The sequence below is a fragment of the Oncorhynchus tshawytscha genome, linkage group LG08 (assembly GCF_018296145.1).
Source record: "Oncorhynchus tshawytscha isolate Ot180627B linkage group LG08, Otsh_v2.0, whole genome shotgun sequence".
Lineage (NCBI taxonomy): Eukaryota > Metazoa > Chordata > Actinopteri > Salmoniformes > Salmonidae > Oncorhynchus > Oncorhynchus tshawytscha.
This window is the reverse complement of record NC_056436.1, coordinates 69787280-69806295: the sequence shown is the minus strand read 5'-3', so window position 1 is coordinate 69806295 and position 19016 is coordinate 69787280. Positions and strand designations below refer to the sequence as shown.

The 19016-nt window shown below is 43.6% G+C and overlaps 1 protein-coding gene across 1 annotated transcript in view; it reads left to right on the top strand.

Moving 5' to 3' along the window:
* The window catches only part of LOC112257031 (AF4/FMR2 family member 2), a 336258-nt gene that overhangs the window by 178891 nt on the left and 138351 nt on the right, over nt 1-19016 (top strand). The window contains exons 6-8 of the mRNA XM_042326311.1: nt 6180-6266; nt 9792-9828; nt 10056-10110. Of these exons, the coding sequence (XP_042182245.1) occupies nt 6180-6266; nt 9792-9828; nt 10056-10110 (179 nt within the window). The remainder of the gene's footprint in view (nt 1-6179; nt 6267-9791; nt 9829-10055; nt 10111-19016) is intronic.

Below are 19016 nucleotides of genomic sequence, written 5' to 3'. Positions count from 1 at the left end.
TTAAACAGTTTTGGAAACGTCTGAGTGTTTTCTATCCACACATACTAATCATATGCATATACTATATTCCTGGCCTGAGTAGCAGGACGCCAAAATGTTGCGCGATTTTTAACAGAATTTCCGAAAAAGTAGGGGGGAAGCTTAACAGGTTTGGCTGGAGTTGAGTCAGTGTCAGTGTGTTGGCAGCAGCCACTCAATGTTAGTGGTGGCTGTTTAACAGTCTGATGGCCTTGAGATAGAAGCTGTTTTTCAGTCTCTCGGTCCCAGCTTTGATGCACCTGTACTGACCTCGCCTTCTGGATGATAGCGGGGTGAACAGGCATTGGCTCGGGTGGTTGATGTCCTTGATGATCTTTATGGCCTTCCTGTAACATCGGGTGGTGTAGGTGTCCTGGAGGGCAGGTAGTTTGCCCCCGGTGATGCGTTGTGCAGACCTCACTAACCTCTGGAGAGCCTTACGGTTGAGGGTGGAGCAGTTGCCGTACCAGGCGGTGATACAGCCCGCCAGGATGCTCTCGATTGTGCATCTGTAGAAGTTTGTGAGTGCTTTTGGTGACAAGCCGAATTTCTTCAGCCTCCTGAGGTTGAAGAGGCGTTGCTGCGCCTTCTTCACAATGCTGTCTGTGTGAGTGGACCAATTCAGTTTGTCTGTGATGTGTATGCCGAGGAACTTAAAACTTGCTACCCTCTCCACTACTGTTCCATCGATTTGGATAGGGGGGTGTTCCCTCTGCTGTTTCCTGAAGTCCACAATCATCTCCTTAGTTTTGTTGACGTTGAGTGTGAGGTTATTTTCCTGACACCACACTCCGAGGGCCCTCACCTCCTCCCTGTAGGCCGTCTCGTCGTTGTTGGTAATCAAGCCTACCACTGTTGTGTCGTCCGCAAACTTAATGATTGAGTTGGAGGCGTGCGTGGCCACGCAGTCGTGGGTGAACAGGGAGTACAGGAGAGGGCTCCGAACGCACCCTTGTGGGGCCCCAGTGTTGAGGATCAGCGGGGAGGAGATGTTGTTGCCTACCCTCACCACCTGGGGGCGGCCCGTCAGGAAGTCCAGTACCCAGTTGCACAGGGCGGGGTCGAGACCCAGGGTCGCGAGCTTGATGACGAGCTTGGAGGGTACTATGGTGTTGAATGTCGAGCTGTAGTCAATGAACAGCATTCTCACATAGGTATTCCTCTTGTCCAGATGGGTTAGGGCAGTGTGCAGTGTGGTTGAGATTGCATCGTCTGTGGACCTATTTGGGCGGTAAGCAAATTGGAGTGGGTCTAGGGTGTCAGGTAGGGTGGATGTGATATGGTCCTTGACTAGTCTCTCAAAGCACTTCATGATGACGGAAGTGAGTGCTACTGGGCGGTAGTCGTTTAGCTCAGTTACCTTAGCTTTCTTGGGAACAGGAACAATGGTGGCCCTCTTGAAGCATGTGGGAACAGCAGACTGGTATAGGGATTGATTGAATATGTCCGTAAACACACCGGCCAGCTGGTCTGCGCATGCTCTGAGGGCGCGGCTGGGGATGCCGTCTGGGCCTGCACCCTTGCGAAGGTTAACACGTTTAAATGTCTTACTCACCTCGGCTGCAGTGAAGGAGAGGCCGCATGTTTTCGTTGCAGGCCGTGTCAGTGGCACTGTATTGTCCTCAAAGCGGGCAAAAAAGTCATTTAGTCTGCCTGGGAGCAAGACATCCTGGTCCGTGACTGGGCTGGATTTCTTCCTGTAGTCCGTGATTGACTGTAGACCCTGCCACATGCCTCTTGTGTCTGAGCCGTTGAATTGAGATTCTACTTTGTCTCTGTACTGACGCTTAGCTTGTTTGATAGCCTTGCGGAGGGAATAGCTGGACTGTTTGTATTCAGTCATGTTGCCAGACACCTTGCCCTGATTAAAAGCAGTGGTTCGCGCTTTCAGTTTCACGTGAATGCTGCCATCAATCCACGGTTTCTGGTTAGGGAATGTTTTAATCGTTGCTATGGGAACGACATCTTCAACGCACGTTCTAATGAACTCGCACACCGAATCAGCGTATTCGTCAATATTGTTATCTGACGCAATACGAAACATATCCCAGTCCACGTGATGGAAGCAGTCTTGGAGTGTGGAGTCAGCTTGGTCGGACCAGCGTTGGACAGACCTCAGCGTGGGAGCCTCTTGTTTTAGTTTCTGTCTGTAGGCAGGGATCAACAAAATGGAGTCGTGGTCAGCTTTTCCGAAAGGGGGCGGGGCAGGGCCTTATATGCGTCGCGGAAGTTAGAGTAACAATGATCCAAGGTCTTTCCACCCCTGGTTGCGCAATCGATATGCTGATAAAATTTAGGGAGTCTTGTTTTCAGATTAGCCTTGTTAAAATCCCCAGCTACAATGAATGCAGCCTCCGGATAAATGGTTTCCAGTTTGCAAAGATTTAAATAAAGTTCGTTCAGAGCCATCGATGTGTCTGCTTGGGGGGGGATATATACGGCTGTGATTATAATCGAAGAGAATTATCTTGGTAGATAATGCGGTCTACATTTGATTGTGAGGAGTTCTAAATCAGGTGAACAGAAGGATTTGAGTTCCTGTATGTATCTTTCATCACACCATGTCACGTTAGTCATAAGGCATACGCCCCCGCCCCTCTTCTTACCAGAAAGATGTTTGTTTCTGTCGGCGCGATGCGTGGAGAAACCTGTTGGCTGCACCGCCTCGGATAGCGTCTCTCCAGTGAGCCATGTTTCCGTGAAGCAAAGAACGTTACAGTCTCTGATGTCCCTCTGGAATGCTACCCTTGCTCGGATTTCATCAACCTTGTTGTCAAGAGACTGGACATTGGCAAGAAGAATGCTAGGGAGTGGTGCACGGTGTGCCCGTCTCCGGAGTCTGACCAGAAGACCGCCTCGTTTCCCTCTTTTTCGGAGTCGTTTTTTTGGGTCGCTGCATGGGATCCACTCCGTTGTCCTGTTTGTAAGGCAGAACACAGGATCCCCGTCGCGAAAAACATATTCTTGGTCGTACTGATGGTGAGTTGACGCTGATCTTATATTCAGTAGTTCTTCTCGACTGTATGTAATGAAACCTAAGATGACCTGGGGTACCAATGTAAGAAATAACACGTAAAAAAACAAAAAACTGCATAGTTTCCTAGGAACGCGAAGCGAGGCGGCCATCTCTGTCGGCGCCGGAAGTCATTAGATGTCATTGCCACATTGTGCTACTCTAGATAATTTGATTTCATTGCCACATTGTGCTACTCTAGATCATTAGATGTCATTGCCACATTGTGCTACTCTAGATCAGTAGATTTCATTGCCACATTGTGCTACTCTAAATCAGTAGATTTCATTGCCACATTGTGCTACTCTAGATCATTAGATGTAATTGCCACATTGTGCTACTCTAGATCATTTGATTTCATTGCCACATTGTGCTACTCTAGATCAGTAGATTTCATTGCCACATTGTGCTACTCTAGGTCATTAGATTTCATTGCCACATTGTGCTACTCTAGATCATTAGATTTCATTGCCACATTGTGCTACTCTAGATCATTAGATTTCATTGCCACATTGTGCTACTCTAGATCAGTGGATTTCATTGCCACATTGTGCTACTCTAGATCATTAGATTTCATTGCCACATTGTGCTACTCTAGATCTGTAGATTTCATTGCCACATTGTGCTACTCTAGATCATTAGATTTCATTGCCCCATTGTGCTACTCTAGATCATTAGATGTAATTGCCACATTGTGCTACTCTAGATCATTAGATGTAATTACTACATTGTGCTACTCTAGATCAGTAGATTTCATTGCCATACTGTGCTACTCTAGATCATTAGATTTCATTGCCACATTGTGCTACTCTAGATCAGTAGATTTCATTGCCACATTGTGCTACTCTAGATCATTAGATGTAATTGCCACATTGTGCTACTCTAGATCATTAGATGTCATTGCCACTTTGTGCTACTCTTGATCATTAGATTTCATTGCCACATTGTGCTACTCTAGATCATTTGATTTCATTGCCACATTGTGCTACTCTAGATCAGTAGATTTCATTGCCACATTATGCTACTCTAGGTCATTAGATTTCATTGCCACATTGTGCTACTCTAGATCATTAGATTTCATTGCCACTTTGTCTATTCTAGATCATTAGATTGCATTGCCACATTGTGCTACTCTAGATCATTAGATTTCATTGCCACATTGTGCTACTCTAGATCATTAGATTTCATTGCCACATTGTGCTACTAGCTCAGTAGATTTCATTGCCACATTGTGCTACTCTGAAATGTGAGTATCTCTTTTAGGCATCAAGCTCAGTCTGACACTTCAGGTGAATAAAGCCAGAGGGGGTTATTTTCATTAACCGTCCGAAGTTCGAAACAGACCTCAATCGGGTTGATAATGATAATTTAAGTGTTGTGTGTGTGAGAGAGAGAGAGCGAGAGAGAGAGAGTATTGACTGTAATGGATAAATGAGGAGCAAGCTCAACTAATGTGTGTGTGCAGTGTGAGTCAAGCTGTGATCTGGTGCATGCTCATTCATATGCATACACGTTAACCAAATACATTTAAACTCAGTTTTTCACAATTCCTGACATTTAATCTTAGTAAAAATTCCCTGTTTTAGGTCACTTAGGATCACCACTTTATTTTAAGAATGTGAAATGTCAGAATAATAGTAGAAAGAATGATTTACTTCAGCTTTTATTTCTTTCATCACATTCCCAGTGGGTCAGAAGTTTACATACACTCAATTAGTATTTGGTAACATTGCCTTTAAATTGTTTAACTTGGGTCTAACGTTTCGGGTAGCCTTCCACAAGCTTTCCACAATAAGTTGGGTGAATTTTGGCCCATTCCTCCTCACAGAGCTGGTGTAACTGAGTCAGGTTTGTAGGTCTCCTTGCTCACACATGCTTTTTTTGTTCTGCCCGCAAATTTTCTATAGGATTGAGGTCAGGGCTTTGTGATGGCCAGTCCAATACCTTAACTTTGTTGTCCTTAAGCAATTTTGCCACAACTTTGGAAGTGTGCTTGGGGTCATTGTCCATATGGAAGACCTATTTGCGACTAAGCTTTAACTTCCTGACTGATGTCTTGAGATGTTGCTTCAATATATTCACATAATTTTCCACCCTCATTATGCCATCTATTTTGTGAAGTGCACCAGTCCCTCCTGCAGCAAAGCACCCCCACAACATGATGCTGCTACCCCCGTGCTTCACGTTTGGGATGGTGTTCTTCGGCTTGCAAGCCTCCCTCTTTTTCCTCCAAACATAACGATGGTCATTATGGCCAAACAGTTCTGTTTTTGTTTCATCAGACCAGAGGACATTTCTCCTGAAAGTACGATCGTTGTCCCCATGTGCAGTTGCAAACCATAGTTGGGCTTTTTTATGGCGGTTTTGGAGCAGCGGCTTCTTCCTTGCTGAGCGGCCTTTCAGGTTATGTCGATATAGGACTTGTTTTACTGTGGATATAGATACTTTTGCACCTGTTTCCTCCAGCATCTTCACAAGGTCCTTTGCTGTTGTTCTGGGATTGATTTGCACTTTTCGTACCAAAGTATGTTCATCTCTAGGAGACAGAACGCATCTCCTTCCTGAGCGGTATGACGGCTGCGTGGTCCAATGGTGTTTATACTTGCGTACTATTGTTTGCACAGATGAACGTGGTACTTTCAGGCATTTGGAAATTGCTCTCAAGGATGAACCAGACTTGTGGAGGTCTACAATTTTTTTCTGAGGTCTTGGCTAATTTCCTTTGATTTTCCCTTGATGTCAAGCAAAGAGGCACTGAGTTTGAATGTAGGCCTTGAAGGTAGGCCACAGGTACACCTCCAATTAACTAAAATAATGTCAATTAGCCTATCAGAAGCTTCTAAAGTCATGACATTATTTTCTGGAATTTTCCAAGCTGTTTTAAGGCACAGTCAACTTAGTGTATGTAAACGTCTGACCCACTGGAATTGTGATACGGTGAATGATAAGTGAAATAATCTGCCTGTAAACAATTGTTTGACTAGTGTCATGCACAAAGTATGCACAAAGCAAAACTATAGTTGGTTAACAAAAAATGTGTGGAGTGGTTGAAAAACAAGTTTTAATGACTCCAAGCTAAGTGCATGTAAACTTCTGACTTCAACTGTATACGTTATCTGGCTGACTTGAGTAATGTCTCTCCCTGCAGGAGATGACCCACTCCTGGCCTCCTCCCCTGACTGCCATCCACACTCCAGGCAAGGCTGAGCAAACCCGGTTCCCTATTCCCTCCAAGGTGAGTCCTAAAGCATATAGCCTACAACACTGTACTGTTCATTGACAACCACAGCCAACCACAGCCAACTCTACTGCTAAAGCTGCTACTACTACTACTACTACTACAAATACTATTGCTGCTACTACTACTACTACCAACATCACTACTATTACTACTACCAATACTACTACTAATGATAATAATATCACTATCACCACTAGTGTTGCTACTACTACTACGACTACAACTACTACTATCACTACTATTATCACTAGTATTATTAATACTACTACTATTATCACTGCTAATATTAGTAGTAGTAGTAGTAGTAGTAGTCGTAGTAGTAGTGATAGTAGTGCTAGTAGTATTAGTAGTACTGTCACTACTACTACTATCACAAATACCACTACTACTACTACTACTACTACTGATATCACTACTAATAATAATAATACCGCTACTCTCATTACTACTACTATCACAAATACTAATGCTAATAATAATAATATCAGTACTACTAATATCACTACGACTACTACTACTACTACTACTATCACTACTATTACTACTATTACACCTACTACTACTACTATTTTCACTACTACTACTAGTACTACTAATTCTAATACCGCTGCTATAACTACTTTCTCTACTACTACTACTACTACTATTAATAGTGCCATAACTACTATCACTACTACTCCTACCACTACCACTACTATCAATACTACTACTGCTGCTTCTTAAACTACTACTACTATTACTACTACTACTACTGCTTCTTCTACTAATACTAATACTTACACTACCACTGCTACTACTACTCATATATCTACTACTACTATCACTACTACTAATATCACTACTACTAGTACTACTATTTCTATTATCACTACTACTACTGCTACCACTACTTCTACTAGTACTACTGCTACTTCTACTAATAAAATTACTTCTGCTAGCACTACTACTGCTGCTACTATTACTAATAATAATACTACTATCACTACTACCACTACTACTACTACTAATATCACTACTACTACTGCTGCTGCTGCTGCTACTACTACCTCTACCACTACTACTGCTACTATCAATACTACTACTACTGCTTCATCCACTAATACTACTACTAGTACATCTACTATCGCAAATTCTACTACTACTACTATCAATACTACTATTACTTGTACTGCTACTAGTACTATCACTACTAATAATACTACTTATAATACTACTACTGCTGCTGCTACTACTACTATCACTACTTCTACTACTGCTACTACTACTGCTACTACTACTACCACTACTACTACTAATGCTGCTGCTACTACTACTATAACTACTACTACTACTATTATTATTACCTGTACTACTGCTTCTGCTGCTGCTGCTACTACTACCTCTACCACTACTACTACTATCAACACTACTACTACAGCTTCATCCACTAATACTACTGCAACTACTACTAGTAGTACTACTACTGCTAATACTACTACTTGTACTGCTTATTCTACAAATACAACTACTTCTACTACCACTGCTACAACTCATATCACTACTATTACTACTATCACTACTACCACTAATATCACTACTGTTACTACTACTTCTACAAGTACTATTACTACTTCTACTAATAATATTACTTATGCTACTACTTCTACTGCTATCACTACTACTACTACTATCACTACTACTACTACTACTATCACACCAACTACTTCTACTACTACTACTACTACAAAAACTACTACTATTACTACTATTACTACTATCACTACTACTACTACTACTTCTACTATCACAAATACTACTACTACTACTATCAATACTACTACTGATGCTACTACTACTACTACTACTACTTGTTCTGCTACTAGTACTATCCCTACTAATACTACTACTTCTAATACTACTACTACTGCTGCTGCTACTACTACTAACACTACTACTACTACTACTACTACTACTTTCACAAATACTACTACTACCACTACTACTACTACTGCTGCTACTTCCACTACTAATACTACTAATACTACTACTGCTGCTATCGCTACTACTACTATCACAAATGCTACTACTGCCACTACTACTACTACCACTGCTGCTGCTACTTCTACTACTGCTACTAATACTACTAATACTGCTATCACTACTACTACTATCAAAAATACTACTACTGCTACTACTATCACTACTACTAATACTACTACTACTATCCCTACTACTATACACCGATGCACCGATATGACCGATATCACATTTTTTGCCTTACCAAATTTTTTTGATACCGATAACCAATATTTAAAAGTTTTACTATTACTACTACCACCACTATTACTACTAATATTGCTACTACTACTCCTATCACTACTACTATCAATACTACTACTACTACTACTACTACTGCTCCTGCTACTACTACTATTGCTACTGCTACTACTACTCCTATCACTACTACTACTACTACTACTACTACTATCAATACTACTACTACTGCTACTACTACTACTACTACTGCTACTACTACTACTGCTTCTTCTATTAAGCAGTATTTGTTTTGTAAGCAGTAATCACGTGATCTGTGTGGCAGTCAGAAGGGAGAGCTCATCCAGTAAAAGGGTCTGTATTAAATTGGACCCAAAGCTGTTGTCCTAGTGAGAGCCTGTCAGACTCTGTCACAGTAAAGGACCAGTGAGACACCCATGGCACCAGAGAGAGAGAGAGCATTTGTCCCAAATGGCACCCTATTCCCAACCTAGTGCACTACTTCTGACCAGGGCCCATAGGACTTCATTTGGCTGGCTGCATACACCTGCCGGATGGACTTTTTATGAAGAAACTCCTGTCAGCTCACTTTAGCCGCATTGTAATACAGTGTGATTTAGCCCCGTTATAATCCATTGTCCTTCATCCCATTCCCCCTCGCCTCCGCTAGCTCCCAGCATCTGTGTCTGTCCTAGCCTTCACATCCTCTCCTCCTCTTCTCTCTGCGGTCATTCCCTAGCCTCCAATCCTCGGATGCTTCATTTTGCAGCTAAAGCCATTTTCTTTCTGTCTTAATAGGTCTGAAGCTCATAGCTTGACCTGGCTGACATTCCTAATAATAAGCCTGTGTCTATAAATCCTGATTTAATGGTGCCATCTTTTAACTAAGACATTTTGCTGCCTACTCTAGCCCACTCACCGTACTCTGAAACAGGATTTGTGTGCTCTGTCTAATTGTATTAGTGTAAAATCAATTAAGTCCATCAGTTGAGCTATTTCCCTCCCATTTGTTCTCCTGTATCACCTCACTGTGTGCTAATGTATGTCATGCACACTTGTTTTCTTTCTCTCGCTCTCTCTCTCTTTCTCACTCGCTCTACCTCTCTCCACCTCTCTCTCGCTCTCTCTCTCTATCTCTCTCTCTGTCTCCCTCTCTGTTTCTCACTATCTCTCCCTCTCTTTCTCTCTCTCTCTCTCTCTCCACCTCACTCCACCTCTCTCTCGCTCTCTCTCTCTATCTCTCTATTTCTCTCTCTCTCTGCTCAGGAGTCACAACACATACCCTCAGGATGCGCTGGACTAAGTAAGTCTTCTTTAAATTCTTCCTACCCACACTCTGATTAAATCAGCCTGAAATGATGTTAATAGAAGGACATTATACAATGTAACAACTGGAGTGCTGTCCATTTAGGAAGAAACGTTACGATGTGTGACATATGGCAGAATAAGCTACATTTATAATAAGCTCACTCTTGGTCAGGGTTTAATGAAAAACAACACTCTGACAATTAAATGGAAATTATTTTGCAGAGCGGTGCAATGTTCCCGTTAACAAGCCTGCAACCAAGTCTGTGCCACAGAAGTCGTGAGTATTCATTTGATGAATTGTTTTGAAGAAGCCTCAGGGGAGACATGCCGCCATGGTTTCAGCTTTGTTCCCTTGCAAAACAAGTCCCTGTGAGAGAAGCCTGCAGAATTCCCGGCTAAGAGGAGCCTTCTTCACAAACAAACAGAGCAGCTGGCATTCTCTCTCTCTGTTAGCCCCTCCCTGGCCTAGGCTGCACCCCCCTTACTCCCCTGCACTCCTCAACAGCACAGCACTGACAACACTGCCTGTCTACCCCAGTCATGCAAGACCTGGGCTACACTCTGTTTAGTGTCATACACAGACCAAGTGAAGGGCTGGCAGTAGTGGTTGGAAGTGGCACGGCTTACAAAGGGTTATAGGGTTGTGCTTTACATTTCATTTATTCTGTCTCTCCTGAGTAACATAATGAAATAACCAGACTTCAAACTGGAATGATATAATAAACAAAGTACACAAATTAAGGATAATGCACATAAAATATTTTTGGAAAATTATTTGAATACTAGAGAACGATAGAACTTTCCAATGTTGCGCACTAGGTCCTTTTTTCCCAATTCAACACAAGATTCTGCTTTTGTGGTGCTCAATGACACAGCTCTTGTTGGAGAAGTCTTCAATGATTTAACCAGGCCAAATGTTTAGAGGGAGCCTAAGGCAAGGGTGTTTGTGTCAATACCAGCCTTGTCTTGCAGAGCTAAATGCATCCACTTGAGGTCAACCAGTGTCTCTTTCTTCTCCTGCTACTTTCACAGGAAATGCCGACTAAGCACAAGTTAGTAGCAGCATTAGCTTTTATATTAAAACACACTTACCACAGTAGTAGTTCTATGTCTGTGTTGTGTTACGGTGCTCAGAGCCGTTATTGCTCTGTTTAAACATATATCCCAGCTATACTGTCAGTGCTTACCTCTTGTCCCTGTGTGTGTTCATATGAGACTAAACGAGTAGGAATGCAGAGATACTCTACAATGAAATAAGTGAGATCATGACTAATGGAACCACTTAGAATTTTAAAAGGACGTCATCTGGATAAAGTAAACATTTTAGGATAAAGAGAATATACAGTAACTTAGGGGCTCATTTAGACCTCGTCTAACCTAGTGCAGTGACCTAGTGCAGTGACCTAGTGCAGTGATCCATGGAACGAGTAGTTCATCCTGACCATCACCCGAAATCATGAGGCTGTCTATCTTCTTGATGAGATCCACAACTCCTTCAAAGACCTTATTGAACTGGACCTGGAGTTCCCATCAGTTCAAAACGATTCGTTTTAATGTTATATAGAGCTGGTATTCTTTAAAAAAAAAAATCTTAACAGCTGTCATTTTATTGTGAGAAACTACAGTTTTATACGAATATTTTTCTGTTTTGTCCTCTGTTGTGTGAGTGATCTCATGTCTTAATTGTTTATGTCTAGCCTATGATGAGATCAGCTTTGGCATCATTGATCATTTTTAAATGTCAGTTTCATGGCTGTCAGTGTGGTTACGGTAGCATTGTAGTCATGAAGTCATCATCCTCACATCACAATCATGTGACAGTGTTCTCATGCTCATAGAGGAGCCAGGACACAAAGTATGCAATGAGCTCAACATACTTAACCAACACTTTATTCAGTACGCTTCCTAAACAATGTCCCTGCATGCTGAACTAAGTTCTTGTAAGTCCCAAACCCTGTGGGAGTAAAGCAACAAGCCCCCTTGCTTCCATGTGAATGGCTCCTGGGGATGGCTCTGTGTTCCACAGTATTTATATCGCATGGCTCTGCAGACCTAAATAAAGTCATGTAAGTGGAATTCATCTCCTATCATAAGTCATGTCTGGTGGAGTGGCAGAGAGTGGCAGAAAGTGGCAGAGCGAGAGAGAGAGAGTGGCAGAGCGAGAGAGAGAGAGAGAGAGTGGCAGAGAGTGGTAGAGAGTGGCAGAGAGAGAGAGAGAGAGAGAGAGTGGCAGAGCGAGAGACAGAGAGAGAGAGAGAGCGAGAGAGAGAGTGGCAGAGAGTGGTAGAGAGTGGCAGAGCGAGAGAGAGAGAGAGAGAGAGAGAGTGGCAGAGCGGAGAGAGAGAGTGGCAGAGAGTGGCAGAGCGAGAGAGAGAGAGAGTGGCAGAGTGGCAGAGCGAGAGAGAGAGCGTGGCAGAGGGTGGTAGAGCGAGAGAGAGAGAGAGAGGCAGAGCGAGAGAGAGAGAGTGGCAGAGAGTGGCAGAGCGAGAGAGAGAGAGAGAGTGGCAGAGAGTGGTAGAGAGTGGCAGAGCGAGAGAGAGAGAGTGGCAGAGCGAGAGAGAGAGAGTGGCAGAGAGTGGCAGAGCGAGAGAGAGAGAGAGAGTGGCAGAGAGTGGCAGAGCGAGAGAGAGAGAGAGAGAGGGCAGAGAGTGGCAGAGCGAGAGAGGGAGTGGCAGAGAGTGGCAGAGCGAGAGAGAGAGAGAGTGGCAGAGCGAGAGAGAGAGAGCGTGGCAGAGGGTGGTAGAGCGAGAGAGAGAGAGAGAGCAGAGCGAGAGAGAGAGTGGCAGAGAGTGGCAGAGCGAGAGAGAGAGAGAGAGAGTGGCAGAGAGTGGTAGAGAGTGGCAGAGCGAGAGAGAGAGAGTGGCAGAGCGAGAGAGAGAGAGTGGCAGAGAGTGGCAGAGCGAGAGAGAGAGAGAGAGTGGCAGAGAGTGGCAGAGCGAGAGAGAGAGAGAGAGAGTGGCAGAGAGTGGCAGAGCGAGAGAGGGAGTGGCAGAGAGTGGCAGAGCGAGAGAGAGAGAGAGAGAGAGAGAGTGGCAGAGCGAGAGAGAGAGAGTGGCAGAGAGTGGCAGAGCGAGAGAGAGAGAGAGAGAGTGGCAGAGCGAGAGAGAGAGAGAGAGTGGCAGAGCGAGAGAGGGAGTGGCAGAGAGTGGCAGAGAGAGAGAGAGTGGCAGAGAGTGGCAGAGCGAGAGAGGGAGTGGCAGAGAGTGGCAGAGCGAGAGAGAGAGTGGCAGAGAGTGGCAGAGCGAGAGAGGGAGTGGCAGAGAGTGGCAGAGCGAGAGAGAGAGAGAGAGAGAGTGGCAGAGAGTGGCAGAGCGAGAGAGAGAGTGGCAGAGCGAGAGAGAGAGTGGCAGAGAGTGGCAGAGCGAGAGAGAGAGAGAGAGAGTGGCAGAGCGAGAGAGAGAGAGAGAGTGGCAGAGAGTGGCAGAGCGAGAGAGAGAGAGAGAGTGGCAGAGAGTGGCAGAGAGAGAGAGAGAGACAGAAAGAGAGATTTTCAATTTAAATATTGTAAATGTATCACGTAATCTCCAAAGTAAGATTTGGCAATTGTTACGTCATGCCAATACAACCACCTACCTGGAGGTGACAGCATTCTCTCCTCTATATGCCCCCATTGACACATTTATGACAACTTAACCAACAAAAAGGGGTCATAACTCCTGCAGCTCTGTCGGATGCTGGGTATGTACATAATCAATGTTAGGCTTTGAGGGGACTCCTATGGTAGGTACACCTATAGCTCAACTCTTGGCAGTAGTACTGTAGACTACTTCATCACTGAGTCTCTTAGAGTGTTCACAGAAAGTATATTTGACCTCAGCTTCCCGATCAAATCTAAAAATGTCAAGCAGACAACCTAAGAAAATGAACAACAATGACAAATGGTTTGATGAAGAAAACCTAAGAAATAAATCGAGAAACCTATCTAACCAAAAACATAGAGACCCAGAAAACTTGAGCAAACTCCTTCACTATGGTAAATCACTAAAACAATACAGAAATACACTACGAAAAGGATGGAACAGCATGTCAGAAATCAGCTCAATGTAATTGAAGAATCCATAGAATCGAACCACTTCTGGGAAATTGGAAAACTCTAAACAAACAACAACACGAAGAGTTATCTATCCAAAACGGAGATGTATGGATAAACCACTTCTCCATTCTTTTTGGCTCTTTAACAAAGAACAAACAGCAAAAACATATACATGATCAAATACAAATCTTAGAATCAACTCTTAAAGACTACCAGAACCCATTGGATTCTCCAATTACGTTGAATGAACTACGGGACAAAATACAAACCCTCCAACCTAAAAAGGCCTGTGGGGTTGATGGTATCTTAAATTAAATGATAAAATATACAGACCACCCCCTTCTGACCACCTCTTACCACCACTCACACACACAGACCTCCTCCCAAATCGCAGTTGTACCAAAGGGCCTTTGTAAAACAATCACTATTTTTCTTTTTAAGCTTTTCGGCAGTAATTCTATTAGAAGGATAATGTTTGTTGTAGCCTCAACAGATTATTCATCCACACTAAGGTTACATGTTAGCATCACATCCAATTGCTATGAATATGCTGTTAGAATGGCATTGAATCAGGTATTGAGGAGGACCTGTACAGTAAGTTGAGCTATAGGCTGTACTGTATGTGTTCCAAAGATACAGATTTGCAGTGAATTCATGAACACCAACTTTATATATTCAAGTGTCTTTAATAATAGCTAGATTGCTAGTTATATGTGACAGGGGAGTTTGAAAAAAGACAGGGGAGTTTGAAAAAAGCAGTATTCAGATGTTTCCTACATTTCTTGAGATAAATGTAGAGAACAGAGTGGAGGCGCTCAGGCAGTCAGAGGAGACGGGGGAAAGGCGTCCGTCACATGAGTTAACACAGCCTCTTGATGTGGCACCCCAGTCAGCTCTCTCTCTCTCTCTCTCTCTCTCTCGCTCTCCTTCTCTCTCTCTCTCTCTCTCTCTCTCTCTCTCATGCTCTCAGAATCAGCCTGGGAGATGGCTCAGGGCCAATCTAAATAATCCATGTTTCCAGGTCTGGGGCCCTGCATGTGTGTGTGTGTGTGTGTGTGTGTGTGTGTGTGTGTGTGTGTGTGTGTGTGTGTGTGTGTGTGTGTGTGTGTGTGTGTGTGTGTGTGTGGGGGGCCCAGATAGAGGCAGGCTTGGCAGGAAGCTGTTGGAATGACGGCAGAGGAGAGGAGAGGAAGGCAGAGGAGAGGAGGGCGGAGAGGAGGGGAGAAGAGGAGAATAAAAGAGGGAGGGTGGAGAGGATAGAAGGGGAGGAGAGAAGATAAGAGAGGAGGGGGAAGGAGAGAGAGCATAGGAGAGGAAAGGAAAGGAGAGGGGAGGGGAGGAGAGAGGATAGGGGACGGCAGAGGATAGGGGAGGGGAGGGAGAGGAGAGAGGATAGGAGAGGAGAGGAGAGGGGAGGCGAGAGGATGGGTGGGGGAGGAGAGAGGATAGGAGGAGAAGGGTGAGGAGAGAGGAGAGGGGAGGAGAGAGGATAGGAGAGGAAAGGGAAGGAGAGAGGATAGGGGAGGGGAGGGGAGGAGAGAGGATGGATGGGGTGAGGATAGGGGGAGGGGAGGAGAGAGGATAGGAGAGGAGGAGGGAGGAGAGAGGATAGGAGAGGAAAGGAAAGGGGAGGAGAGAGGATAGGAGAGTACAGGGGAGGAGAGAGGATAGGAGAGGAGGAGGGAGAAGAGAGGATAGGAGAGGAAAGGAAAGGGGAGGAGAGGATAGGAGAGGACAGGGGAGGAGAGAGGATAGGGGAGGGGGAGAAGATATGAGAGGAGAGGGGAGGAGAGAGGATGGGTGGGGGAGGATGGGGGCGGGGAGAGGATAGGAGAGGAAAGGCGAAGAGAGAGGATAGGGGAGGGGAGGAGAGAGGAAAGGGGAGGAGAGAGGATAGGGGGAGGGGAGGAGAGAGGATGGGTGGGTGGGGGAGGATAGGAGAGGAAAGGGGAGGAGAGAGGATAAGAGAGGGGAGGAGAGAGGATGGGTGGGTGGAGGGAGGATAGGATAGGAAAGGTGAGGAGAGGAGAGAGGATAGGGGAGGGGAGGGGGAAGAGAGAGGATAGGGGAGAAGGGGGATAATAGGGAGGGGAGGGGGAGTATAGAGGATATGGGAGGAAAGGGGAGGAGAGAGAATAGGGGAGGGGAGGAGGAGGAGAGAGAAGAGGGGAGGGGAGAGAATAGAGAATACAATTTATAATACGAACACATTTTCACATATAACACACTGTTACAAACAGATATAATACACTAACATATTGACCAGATACAGTTGAAGTTGGAAGTTTACATACACTTAGGTTGGAGTCATTAAAACTAGTTTTTCAACCACTCCACAAATTTCTTGTTAACAAACTATAGTTTTGGCAAGTCGGTTTGGACATCTACTTTGTGCATGACACAAGTAATTTTTTCCATCAATTGTTTTTACAGACAGATTACTTCACTTATAATTTATTGTATCACAATTCCAGTGGCTCAGAAGTTTAGATACACTAAATTGACTGTGCCTTTAAACTTGTTATGGTTGCAATCCCAATACCGGGGTCACTATGACTACTACCAGTGAAAATAGAGGGCGCCAAATTCAAACCACAGAAATCTCATAATTACAATTCCTAAAACATACATGGGTCTTATATCATTTTAAAGGTAATCTTGTTGTTAATCCCACCAAAGTGTCCGATTTCAAATAGGCTTTTCAGCGAAAGCACTACAAACGATTATGTTAGGTCTCCACCAAACCACAATAAGCACAGCCATTTTCCAGCGAAATATAGCATTCACAATAAGCAGAAATAAAGATAAAATTAATCACTAACCTTGAATTATCCTCATCAGATTGCATTCATAGGACTTCATGTTACACAATACATGCATGTTTTGTTTGATAAAGTTCATATTTATATTTAAAAAATCTGAGTTTACATTGGCTTATTAGATTCACTAGTTCCAAAAACATCAAGTGATTTTGCATAGCCACATCGTTTCAACAGATGTGTCAGATTTCAAAAAAAGTTTACGGAAAAAGCAACACATGCAATAATCTGAGACGGCGCTCAGAACAGAAGCCAAATTAGCCGCCATGTTGGAGTCAACAGAACCCAGACAATACATGTTTCCTTACCTAAATGTTTCCTTACCTTTGATGAACTTCATCAGAATGCAGTCCTAGGAATCCCAGGTCCACAATAAATGCTTGATTTGTTCGAAAATGTCCGTTATTTATGTCCAATTAGCTACTTTGGTTAGCGCGTTTGGTAAACAATTCCAAAGTCACAAAGCGCGTCCACTATAACGTGACGAAATGTCCAAAAGTTCCGTAACAGTCAGTAGAAACATGTCAAACGATGTACTGAATCAATCTTTAGAATGTTGTTTACATATATCTTGAATAACGTTCCAACTGGAGAATTAGAATTACTTCAGATGACCGGTGGAACGCAGGTGCTTCCCCTGTGAACGCGTATAGGGAATGCATGGTCAACTCGTGGCAGTGGTGACTATTTCCTGTGTCATTAGACCCCCCTTCACATTAGAGTCATAAGACAAAGTTCTATTGACTATTGACATCTAGTGGAAGGCGTAGGAAGTGAAAACTTATCCATATCTCGCTGTAATTTCAATGAGAGCTTGGTTGAAAATCTGCCACCCCCAGAAAAAAAACAGGAAGTGGAACTGAGGAGCTGGCCGTTTACAATGGGCACCTTTTCATCCAAGCTACTCAATACTGCCCCTGCAGCTATAAAAAGTTAAACAGCTTGAAATTTTCCAGAAAATTATGTCATGGCTTTAGCTTCTGATAGGCTAACTGACATTTGAGTCAATTGGAGGTGTACCTGTGGATGTATTTCAAGGCCTATCTTCAAAGCCAGTCCCTCTTTGGTTGACATCCTGGGAAAATGAAAAGAAATCAGCCAAGACCAAGAATTGTACTCCTCCACAGTTCTGGTTCATCCTTGGGAGTAATTTCCAAATGCCTGAAAGTACCACGTTCATCTGTACAAACAATAGTACGCAAGTATGAACACCATGGGACCACGCAGCCATCATACCGCTCAGGTAGGGCGCATTCTGTCTCCCAGAACAGCAGCAAAGGACCTTGGGAAGATTCTGGAGGAAACAGGTACAAAAGTATCTACATCCACATTAAAACAAGTCCTATATCGACATAACATGAAAGGCCTCTCAGCAAGGAAGAAGCCACTGCTCCAAATCTCCATAAAAAGGCCAGACTACGGTTTGCAACTGCACATGGGGACAAAGGTCATACTTTTTGGAGAAATGTCTTCTGGTCTGATGAAACATAAACAGAACTGTTTGGGCATAATGACCATTGTTATGTTCAGAGGAAAAAGGGGGAGGCTTGCAAGCTGAAGAACACCTTCTCAAACGTCAAGCACGGGGGTGGCAGCATCATGTTGTGGGGGTGCTTTGCTGCAGGATGGACTGGTGCACTTCACAAAATAGATGGCATCCTGAGGATTGAAAATTATATGGATATATTGAAGCAACATCTCAAGACATCAGTCAGGAAGTTAAACCTTGGTCGCAAATGGGTCTTCCAAATGGACATTGACCCCAAGCGTACTTCCAAAGTTGTGGCAAAATGGCCTAAGGACAACAAAGTCAAGGTATTGGAGTGGCCATCACAAAGCCATGACCTTAATCCACTAGAAAATTTGTGGGCAGAACTCAAAAAGAGTGTTTTGCGAGCAATTAGTCCTACAAACCTGACTCAGTTACACCAGCTCTGTCAGGACGAATTGGCCAAAATTCACCCAACTTATTGTGGGAAGCTTGTGGAAGGCATTTGACCCAAGTTAGAAAATAATTATTCTCTCTACTATTATTTTGGCATTTCACATTCATAAAATAAAGTGGTGATCCTAATTTACCTAAAACAGGGAATTTTTACTTGGATTAAATGTCAGGAATTGTGAAAAACTGAGTTTAAATGTAAGGTGTATGTAAACTTCCGACTTCAACTGTAAATTCTCTAACAGTCTTAAAACATAGATTGATTCTTCATCTACCATAGTATTATGTATTGTATTTAAATGGTTTATAAGTATTGTTTGAATATATGTATCGAAAGGTTTCTGGTTTGCTCAGATAAATTTGGAGAGAGGATAGGCGAGGAGAGGGGA